The following is an 11,526-nucleotide window of genomic DNA, read 5'->3' as shown; positions in this document are numbered from 1 at the left end:
AATGCCTCTATGTTCCACACATTATTCAAGCCACACGTTGAGTTGTAATCAGTGTCCAGGCTCAGAAAGACAAATGGAGATCCCCAAGCATTTTCAGAAATAAAATTTATACCCAAGAACTGTATATGAAAATGTGAAAAAATGAGAGCTACATAAAATTTGTTTTACAGAGCACTACTTTCTGCCCCTTCTAGAATTTTTATTCTAGATTGTTTGTTTGTTTGTTTGTTTATTTATAGACGAGGTCATACCATGTAATTCTGGGTGGTCTGGAACTCACTATGTACACCAGGCTGGCATTGAATTCACAGAGATCCACTTGCTTTTGCTTCCCAAGTGCTGAGATTAAAGGCATGTGCTACCATGCCTGGTACATGGCTTAGAGCTCTTGAACCAGAACCCAAACCTTGCATGCCAAAGAACCAGGAGACATGGGTGGCCCATTCGGTGCATCTTAAACCTTGGGATACTCAACTGTGCAGATGAATTGAGGTAGGAGGAAACAGCCTTTTTATACTTCAAAACTTCGGCTTCCATTAGCACATGTGCATTTTTTAGCTACTCGGTGCACTTTTTAACTGAGTCATTGCTCAAAAGATCTTCAGCCCTTGCTGCTAAGAATGTGTGACACTTCAGCCACAAATGTGAAATGAGGGGGAGGCATCCTGATTTTATATTCCTAGGGGCAACGGACAACATTTCATAAAACCAGGAAGACAGTTCCTTCCTTCCTTTTTTCCTTCCTTCCTTCCTTCCCTTCTTCCTTCCCTCCTTCCCTCCCTCCTTCTTTCCCTTTTTTTCCTTTCTTCTCTGTGTCAGGGCTTGAACTCAGGGCTTTGTGAGTGCTATACAAGCACTATATTATTGAACTACACTCCCAACCCCAAGAAGTTTTATATTTTGTGATTTTTATTACTGCTCAATAGAGCCTTAATTAGCTATGTCTGTTGTTGTTTTTCATTTTCTTTTTCTTTTTTTTTAATCTCTGAAAGGGGTTACTCAATACTCCCTTAACACTACATTCTTCATTCAGCAGTACCCACTCTGACAGTGTGGGGTCCCTGTTAAGAGTTTTCTTACCCAGGTAGAATGCTACAGCTTACTTGTCTCGGAAGGTTCTAGCAATGTTCATAAAGAACAATGAGCAGAAAATAGCAAGCCTGGCCCCCTCCTCTGATCTGTGCATCTGTTGTGAATAGATGCACTAATTCCCACCCCCTGGTCAGTCTCCTTTCACAGACACCAATGTGAACATAACTGTGCCCAGCGTTGTCATTATGAAGCATACAGGTGAAAACTCATGTTGGCTGTGTGCTCTGCTCTGACTGATGTGTGGGGGGCACACCCTGTGCTACAGCTTAGAGCATCCCCAGTTGATCTCGCACAAGTAAATCTCCATTTGTAAATGGCGGTCTGTGTGCCTGACCCTTCCATTCCTACATGGATGACTAAATATCCTACTCTTTCTGGCTGTCACTGGGACACAAATACAATGGGAGGCTTGGCCAAGGAGCATGGAATCCCTCACGGGGGTTTGAATTTATGGTCCAGCCTTCACCTACCATCTTTCCTTTAAGAGTAACTGTACTATAAAAATTATAGGGCACAGTTAAATTTAGAAACATAGGGCATCTGGCTATAACATCTGATACAAAATCCAAAAGAAGCTAGTGGGTTGGGAGAAAAAAAAATCACCATCCTTTGTGGTTGACATTGTAAGTGCTCATCCACCCTTAATCAATTCCTCACTCAGGAGCTTTGTAGACACATGGGTGTCACCAGGAAGACTGTCTCGCTTTTCAAAATCTTTAGCAACATGGCGACTGCTTCGGTTCACTCTCTGACCCAGTGTGTTTGCCCAGGCTGTAATGCATGCAGATGCTGACTCTGAATAAGACTGGATACTTCTGCATCCTGAGGTCCATGAGACCTACTCCTGAAGAAAGACCAGGGCCTCTGTAGACAAGGCACATATATAAAGCTGACAGCAGCAGGAGGGAGGCTCTGCCCACTCAAGCTCTTCTCTCTGGATATGCCCCTGATGGAAGTCATCCCTGGAGGAATATAGTCATGGCCTGGTGACTTTTACAGTGGATGGGTGGCCCATTAGGGCTGGCTATCATGCAATTGCTCAACCTCAGTTGTCAGGACCCTCTGTTGCATGTCTGTTCAGTGGCCAGTGATCATCTTGAGGGCTTTCCCTTTTGATATTCCTAAAATGTAGGCCACACTGAAAAACCAGTGTAAAGTGGTTGCCCACATTTCCCCGGGGGGATCCAGGCTCTCTAGATCACCGAGGAACAGCAGACTGAGGTAAGGACGTGCCTCTCTCCAAACTCCTTCAGGCCTTTACCCCTCTAAGAGTCTAGACTTCATCAACTCCCAGTAATCCTTGACTCTGCTGATGGAACTGACCAACCTGTATTTGGCTCAGGCATCATGCAGGCTACTCCCACAAACTTTCTTTGCCAAGGCTGACTTCAATGCTTGACCCCTCACATGTTGGGGGTGGCAGTTCCATAAAATGAAATGACACCTCTGACAGACTAAGCAAAATTGAAGGTGAAAGAGAGTTAAAAACTAGAATTGAAGCACATTTTCCAACAGTGTTAACCCTGCTTATTCTGTGAGCTTATTTTAATAACATTATCTCTCCATTGTCTCACCCTCTCAAACTGCTTTGCTGTCTAATTGATAAGCTGCTAAGCTCAGGTCTGTAATTCTTAAAACTTACTGGAGATGTACATATCCATGTGGACTTTTCCTGGCAGTAAAAAAACTGTGTGGTGTTTAGTTATTTTTCCTTAGAAAATAGTGGTGATTTTTCCCCCTATGGATCTGCCAATAATCAATTCTAGTAAGTTCATGCAAAAGTAACACTGGGATGCTGTCCAGCTATTTGGTTTCTACTAATAAAGATAAGATCTGTAAAATTCAATTTTCCTTGGCGGAGGAACAGATTTCTGGGCAGTGGTCTATTCCCAGGGAGGAAACAGGAACTCAAAACCTAATCAGGCATAGCTCTTCCACCGGGTAAGAAAATGGCAAGACCAATTTAGCAAATTCCCGTTCTTAATTAACTCATTAAATAGCCCCCCCCCCACGCCTCTTAAGTGAGAGAATGGAATCCATTTTATAAAACCTCTTCCTCAAAGCTCCTTAGTGCTGCTTTCTGGAAATTACATCAATTTTATGGTTTTCTGACCCAAACCTCTGGATTTCAGGACCAGCTGGATAAATTCCTTCCCAATTGCTCAGAAGAGGGATGTATTGGGAGGAACACATCCTATGGTCATGTGCAGCACAGCTGTCTCTTTAAGTCCAGGCACCTGTTTCTGGCTCAAAAAAGACAAAAATGCAGCTCATACCAAGAGAATGGACATAGATCATGGGTGTCTCTCAACCTGGGGAGACAGATCCATCTTATTTCTTGCTATTGTTTTAAAAATAACTTTAGTTACCTGAAGGTAGGATTTATTTGCAGATTTTTGTTTTGTTTTTTTCAAGACAGGTTTTCTCTGTGTAGCCCTGGCTGTCCTAGAACTCATTCTGTAGATCATCAAGCTGGCCTCAAACACACAAAGGTCAACAGAGATCAGATCTCCTGAGTTCTGGGATCAAAGGGCTACACCACCACCACCGCCCAGCTAATTCCATACTTCTAAATAATTTATCAGGAAGAAAACAACAGCTTGTTTAAAATAATTGTTTACATCAAAGCGAAGCCTCGTTTTTCATTAGAGCTGGCATCCCGTTTTATGACAAACGGATGCAAAGTTGCATCTTGCAGGCAGGAGGCATTCCCACTAATACCAGTGATTTCCTCATCCTATCAGAAGTAAAACCGAGACTCTCAAAAGGGTGCTACTTTGATTCCTGTTTGAGGCAAACCTTCCTGAGAGTCTGCCAAGTGAAGTCTCAATTTGCAGAACTCGAGAAGGTGGGCGTCACCACAACTTTGAATTCAGAGGCAGTACATGTCAGGGAAATGTCCCAAATACAACAGTCTACTTCATTCTATGTTTTTGTAACTTAAGTATACCCATTAAAATGTCACATCCAGTGGTATCTGAGATACAACGGCAGACACATGTGATATGAAATACAGAAAATAGTGGTACTCTTCCACCTTGATATGGGTACCTACTAACTTGGTGTGGCAGGGACCTCCCACACTTTAGAACCTGGACCCAATACAAAGAACCAGATATGGTGAGTGCAAAAATTGAGCAGTTCCCTTTCTGTTTCAGGGAATCATAGTCCTCACAGCACAGGGAAGTGCGGCAGAGTCTGGGAGAACCTGGTTCATTTCCAAGCAAGCCTGCCTAGCAGTCAAGAATCAATGGGAAAATCAACCCGAGACCAGAATCCCACTTCTAGAGATTTCTAACCCTGTAATGAATTTTGGAATTACTCACTCTCAGCCAGTGCAGGCCCGACATATCCTTGGGCACGTGCTGTCCCTGCTTCTATTTGATTTTCCTTCTGCGACAGCTCAACTCCTCTCCCACAAGAATCTCACAGAAGGTTCCTCTGGCTGCTTGGGAGTTTTCCAGTTCACTGCAATATGCCTGGATGGCTCCTGTATGTCCCTGGCACAGCCATGTATTTCTCAATACGGAGGTGACCGGGTGAGTAGCACAGATGGCTGAGACATCCCCACAAGGTCTGTTGGCAACACCAAAGGCACTCCTGCAGTAAGGGAATGCTGCTAGTGCACTCTGGGAGGAAGGTTTTTTTTTTTTGTGCAGCCCATCCCAGAGGCAGCAAAAAGTGAACATTGAACTTGGCACAGGAATGGGGCTGATTGGGTGCAAGACTTGCTTTGCATGGCAATTTATGTCCCACTATGAACGAGTGGCCACATGGAGTTACAGGCTTCACTTTTCTCTGGCCAAGGCCTCAAATGGCAGTAAATACTGACACTGCTGATCCCCCATTGCCAAGGCTTTAGCTCCCCCAGAGAGACGAGCCACACCACACAGGCCTTCCAGTTGCTTTGGATGGTACACTTGGGCCCCAGGCATTTTACGGAGTGAAGGAAGCACATGCCTTCAAAGGACTCAGAAAACTAAAACGGCTCCAAGTCACGAGTCTTCCCTCCCCGACAGCTGGTCAGAAGCATGGGCATCTGGCCATGTCTCCATTTCCCAGATCAGTAATTACCAACTTAGTTTCAGAGATTTGGAGAAAAGAAACAATTACAGTGGCAGAGAGAGAGAGAGAGAGAGAGAGAGAGAGAGAGAGAGAGAGAGAGAGAGAGAGAGAAGAGTTTGTTTTCCTCATTAAAACATGATTAATTAACGTGAAATCCAAGTAAGTGTGTGCGACTGTGACCAGCTCGGTGACAGACTGTCAAGAGTGGCATGCAGCCCAGCACCTGCTCTGCCTCACCTCATGGGCCAGGGCAATGATGCCTGCATTCCACCCAAGCCACACAAGAGGTATCTTTACCTTCATGCCAAAGATACCACAGACATTTCATTAAAACTCCATCCTATTCTACCTAGACGGGCAAAATACTTTCCCCTTGGCAAGGCCTTGTGTGGGATGTGATCTGTGTGTCAATTCTCATTCTGTGTGGAGCCCAAGGCCTACCCAAAGGCCTGCATGCAGTCAGGCTCAGAAGAAGACTGAGTGATTTTCTCTTCAGGTGCAAGGCTGCTCCTTCTGCTAGGATATTGAAAGCCTTTTCATTTGTTCTAGACCAGGCAATAGTCTGAAAAATACCTTCTAATATGGTCAATACCAAAACTAGCAACTGAATGCACTCAATTTTCCTGTTGGGGTTTTTGGTTTTTTTTGTTTGTTTGTTTTGTTTTTAGTGGTATACTGGGCAGTTTGGCATAACCAGTCCCATAAAGCCTGAAGCCCAATGCACTGTTTTGGCTCACAATGAGGTGTTTTTTTATTATTATTTCCCTCTGAAGTATAAAAGATCTGGAAGCTTGGGAGTCAAGAGTAATCAAGATACAGTGAGTCTAGAAGGCATTGAGATACACAGCCGAGATTCCAGATGAACAGACAGAGAAGCCGACTGGAGACATCCCTCTTGGAAGAGCTGAGTTCAAGGTTGCTAGAGTTCAGATGAGGTTCTTCATTTCCAGCGATGTCTGACTAGTGAGGACTCATCATTAACGACCTCAGGGTCACGGGGAGCATGTCGGCAGCGCACCGGGAGCAGCAGGAGGAGGATGAGAACCAGGAGGATGGCCCCACACACACTCATCAGGGCATAGGACACGATCCACAAGATGGGTTCATTCAGAGCCTGTGCTGGGACACAATTGCTGGCTATGTCTTCGGTGGAAAAGGGCCCGGAAATTTCAGACACTGTGGTACCCGCGATCTCTGAGGAGACAGAAGGGGAAAGGTCTCAGCTGTGAGTCAAGAAGCCACTACTGGCAGCGGGCACTGAGCTCATGGCTGGTGACACTCAGGCCCCAGTGTCATGGATTAGGGACGGCTCAAGGGTAGCGTGCTCTCTGGGGTTCAGGATCCTCAGTACATTCTGCTGTGTCTGCATAATGGAGACCTGTGCTCCCTAGGAATGTTCACTCTGTGGGTGACATCACATCGGCCAGTGCCTTGAGGCACCACTGAGGTTGTGGTGTTCCTCAGGGAGAAGATGAAGATGTTGAAAGTATGCCATTCAGAAAGTTCAGCAGAAGCTGCCTTGGGTGCCCGGGGGAGGGGCCTCTTGGCAAAGTTAATTTGACCCCATGTAACACTTATTGAGACCAACCTAGTCTTTTTGATACTATTTTGTATGGTTGGTTTTCTTCCAGCAGGTTTTCTCCCAGGCTGGCATGGAACTTGCTATGTAGTTCAGGCTACCCTTGAACTTATGGCAGTTCCCTTACTTAGACTTCCCGAATGCTGGTGCTACAGGTGAATTACCACACCCGGTCCAACTCACTCGTATTGGCTCCAAGACTTTCTTAGCCACACTGGCTTAGGATGGTCCGCTTCTTCCATCCTATGTCATATCTGAAGGTCCATGAACCAGAAGTGATAAACTAGCAAACATCTGGCTTGTGGTTAGTAAGGGTGACATAAAATCATAGAATGCCAAAATGGCTTCTGCTGAAGACCCTGGTGTCAGAGCACGGTCCATGATTGAAGCTGTGTGAGGACATCTCTGAGACCTTGTGAGAAAACTATGTAAATAGACGAGAGTCTTCTTATACCCTCTGTTCCTCCATAACATGGGATATTCTTGGAATGTGGTTTCCTGCCCCTCCCAGCTATGAATAGGGGAGGGCTTACTTCAGATTACCCACCATCTTACCCATTATTCGGAATTACGTGTGACTACACAGTCTAAACATATGTGACCTGCCCTTGTGACTGTATTCACCTTGAACTCAAGTGAACTTTGCTCACACGACCTTGCCTAATTCTCAGAATACAAATTGGCACCTGAATAAAGATGGCTATTGCATGAGACTATTCCTCCACATTTTAGGCTCCACTCTCCCAGGTTCACTCTGCCAAAAGAACAGCAACATCCTGGGAGAAGCCACAAGGAATTCTGAAAGCAAACATAAGGGGCACTGGGCTTGATGCTCCTTCCGGGACTACAGTATCCTGAGGCTTTACTGGCCACTTGTATTTTCACTCCTCTGTTCTCACGGATTTGTACAAACCTGTCAGATAGTAAAACCTTTCTGATAGTAAGATCTTTCTTCGGGTTGTGAATGTCTTTACCAAGCAGGTCATTTGCCTTTCTTCAAGTTTACTTTGTGAATGAGATGTGTCAGCCAGTGCATGGAATGAAGGGAGCCGGCTCAGTGGATCAGCTTGACCTCTCACTCGAAACAAATATAACATTGAGTGAAATGATACTAGGTTACAAAAGGATGAAAGACAAAGGAGGATTGCCCGGAAGCTCTGCTCCCATCAGGAGCAGTAGGCAAAAGTCCGGGGAAACAATGGCTGAGGGGTTTGCAGTGCAGTGTCATGCTGGGGAGACACCTCACCCAGAGACCAAGAGCCTCCAGAGGGTCCAGATCTCCTGCAGCCTTCAGCAGGGAGTCCATCCAGCTCTTCAAACCCCAAGGTCCTGCATCCACATTCAACCAATCACAGACCATTCCAGAAGAATAATGACATCTAGACTGAAACCATGCAGACTGTTTTCTCTTGTCATTACTTCCCGAACAACAGTGTTCAGGAATACCAACTACACACACAGTGCTGATAGAGAGAGAAGTATGACATCATCTAGAGATGGCCACGTGCAGGGTGGTGCATACGTTCTGTGGACGCATTATGCCATCTCACAAAGGGACCTAACACTGTGTAAGGTGTGATGTCATCTAGGTACGATGCTCATAGTCTGTGGAGACACTGTGCCATCTCACAAAAGGGACCTGATACTGTTAGGTGTGACATCATTTAGAGATGATACAGGCACTGGAAAGCACTATCTTATGGAAGGGGCTTGTGCATCCTTGAATCATAGTATCTCCTAGGGTCATGGATCTCATCCCTTGGATTCTGAAGGATGCGAGCACTGATCAGAGACCCATGGAGGCCACTGGAAAAGGATATAAAAAGGGTTCATTCAGGTCTGAGAGGACTGTATCCTCAGCAGCTCCCTGTGTCCTCTGTGTCCCCAGTTTATAGGACAACAGATAGATAGGGGATGGAGCAGTAGAGGGGACCTTTCTTCCACAATGGAGGAAGTACTTCTAACCACTGACCCCAACACAACTCTGACCACCAAAAGAAAGACGAGAAAGCAACGATTCTTTCTTAGCAACTTAATCTTGACCTAGGACAAATCTCAAGTATTATTAAGAGCACACAAATAGTCCTCCACAAGGTGAAATTTGCACTGTGAGGCATCTGACTTTTGCTGCCAAAATGCAGAGTCTGATGAGGGACTATGAAAGAATATCATAGACCAGAAGGCTTGCAAGCGGCATGTAAGCAAACCCTGTCTGGAGATGGTTCCGTAGTTTTTGGATGGCCAGCTTCTGTGGTTTCTTGTGTGGAAGGAATGAGAGATCTTGCTAAAGTTCTTTTTTTAAGGTCACAGTTGCAGAGGCTCTACTTCCAAGCTAGGAGATGTCTTGTGTTGGATACTAGGTTCCCACAGAGGAATCCTGGAGGGTATTGAATATCCAGTCTATAGGACAGACCACAGCAAAGAGATGGGATACACCCTTTATAGCTCACACAGAGAAGTAGGGAAATGCAATTCATAAAGAGGAATTTTAGCCAGAAATGCTTCAGATGAATTCAGTTGCACCCAGGATATTATAACCTCTGTTATCACCATATTCTAATGAGGAAGTTGGAGGAATATTTAACATGAAAGAGATTCAGAAGATGTTGGAAGACCTAAGTCAAACTTCCTGGTGCAATATATAAGATGAAAAACACATTTGAGTTACTAATGGCACATGCACTATAGAAAAAGACCAATCGGGGCTGAAGAGATGGTTTGGCAGTTAAGACCACTGGCTGTTCTTGAAGAGAACCTGGGTTCAATTTCCAGTGTCCATATGGCACCTCACAAACATCTCTAACTCTAGCTCTAGGGGACCCAAAACTCCCTACTGGCCTCTGCATGCAGTGTACACACGTGATGCACATACACAGAAAATAAAAAGAAGCAAATCTTTTGAAATGACCATTCAAATTAAAGGTATCACAACAGAAACAATGTGAATGGACATACAGAGAGAACACTGGAAACCCAATAAAGAGGGAACATCAGTGTATACAGGTGACTTCACACTGCTTAATCACATAATTAAAGAGCCCAAAGAAGAAAAAGGAGCAGGAGACAAAAAAGAAGGAATAGTAACTAAAAGTTTTCAGAATTTAATGTGAACTATATATAAATTCATAGCCTGCAGAGCACACACACACGAATCACACGCATGTACATGTACACACACACACACACACACACACACACACACACACACACACACACACAAAGGAGCGTCCGGGTACGGTGGAAGAATAAGGGTGGGATTTGATTCACAACAATTCATGCACATGTGAGAGTATCAGGCTGACTGATTAATATAAACAGTTAATAATACATGCTAGTAACAGTTCTAGAAGTGACAATGCTTGGAATGTTGAATCTCAGACACAAAGGTCAGGGGAGCAACTCCAGAACTCTACCTCAGGTCGAATGCCTGTTATGTGTCTGTGTTTTTCTTGTATGTGGCATGTACAGAATAGAAAGGCAAAAGCAACAACAAAACTCACCCCCCCCCAAAAAAAAAAAAACAAAAAAAACAAAAAACCCGAAACAAAATCAACTTTTCTTCCCCGTACATGTTGTTACTTTAAAGTCAGTTTTAAGGCTCAGAAACCTGGGACAAAAGGCTGAGGTGCCTATTAACATATTCTGGCTCTCCCAATGTCACTCAGTGCCTGTGGCTCCTCCCAGACCAAGTTTCAGGTTCTCTTCCCCCACCCCCCACCACCACTCAGGCATTTTGGCTTCCTCCCCCACCTTGCAGCTTTCTGGGCCGGGGCTGCCTCTCGTGCTCTCCCTCCCCATCTCCCCCGTTAAAGTCCTGGTCAGCCTGGTCTCTTCTCTCTGCCTGCTTTCTCCCTTTCATCTACAAGAAAAGTCTTCTCCACACTTTAGGAGCAGTCATTGTCCTCCTCTTACTTCATTTGTTCATTCATCATATTACTTTAAGATTCTTGGTGGGGGGGAGGAAGCATCACTCTCGGGCTGTCAGGCATAACACATCAGTGAGAAACAGCTACTTGTTCACAAACGTAATGTTCTCTGGAGCACTGGAGGAAGGTGGATTGCAAACTGGGGCTGAGAATCGGGGGATGTGACTCATTTGGTATCAAGCTTTGCCTAGCAAGCAGGAAGCCCGGGGGGTCATCCTAGGCCACAGAGGAAGGTTGGCGTTAGCTTTCTCAAAAACAAGAACAGAAGCTATTTTCTGGATGAACGGGCCTTCACTAGGTGTTTGTGCATTTATTAATACAATAATTGTGCTGTGAAGCTGACTTTGCTGTATTGGACTTATATATGAGAGGAAACCGTCCCCTGCAGGGAAGGGAACGGACCTGGGACCTGGAGCAGACTCTGGCTTCAGATCCCTGCTCCGTCTTGGGGACTTGTGACATTCGGCTTAACAGCCCTGTCTGCTCTATGGTCTCAGATAATTGCTTTGACTCTCACTTTTCTCATCTATAAAATGGAGGCATAACTGCCCCTGTCAACCCGGTTGAAAGAGTATATCCATGATGCCTGGGTACATGTCAGTGCTAGGTGGCAGCTGTTACTATGTTGTTATTTTAATTGTTTTATCAACGTCTCAGGTTACAATTTTAATTCTTTGCTTTCCCTGTTGCTCTTAGAAGGCCATGGCCTGGTTGATAATAAATGCTTGGGAAGACATCATTTTGCCAAGGATGATGTTTATGCTATTTAGATCCCCTCCCTCCCCCCATAACACAAAATGAAACAAAGTGCCCCACCAAACTGAAGATCTGTGAGGAAGACACTCTGTGCAAATGCCTGGTTTG

The 11,526-nt window shown here is 45.0% G+C and overlaps 1 protein-coding gene across 1 annotated transcript in view; it reads right to left on the bottom strand.

Annotated features, from left to right (window-relative positions):
- Positions 1-5,890: 5,890 nt before the first annotated feature.
- The window catches only part of Bace2 (beta-secretase 2), a 72,305-nt gene continuing 66,669 nt past the window's right edge, over positions 5,891-11,526 (bottom strand). Inside the window, exon 9 of the mRNA XM_051191960.1 lies at positions 5,891-6,351. Within this exon, the coding sequence (XP_051047917.1) occupies positions 6,098-6,351 (254 nt within the window). The 3' untranslated portion in view covers positions 5,891-6,097. The remainder of the gene's footprint in view (positions 6,352-11,526) is intronic.

The sequence above is a fragment of the Phodopus roborovskii genome, unplaced genomic scaffold (genome assembly GCF_943737965.1).
Source record: "Phodopus roborovskii unplaced genomic scaffold, PHOROB, whole genome shotgun sequence".
In the NCBI taxonomy this organism is placed as follows: domain Eukaryota; kingdom Metazoa; phylum Chordata; class Mammalia; order Rodentia; family Cricetidae; genus Phodopus; species Phodopus roborovskii.
The sequence above is the reverse complement of the archived record's forward strand: the minus strand, read 5'-3'. Positions and strand labels throughout refer to the sequence as shown.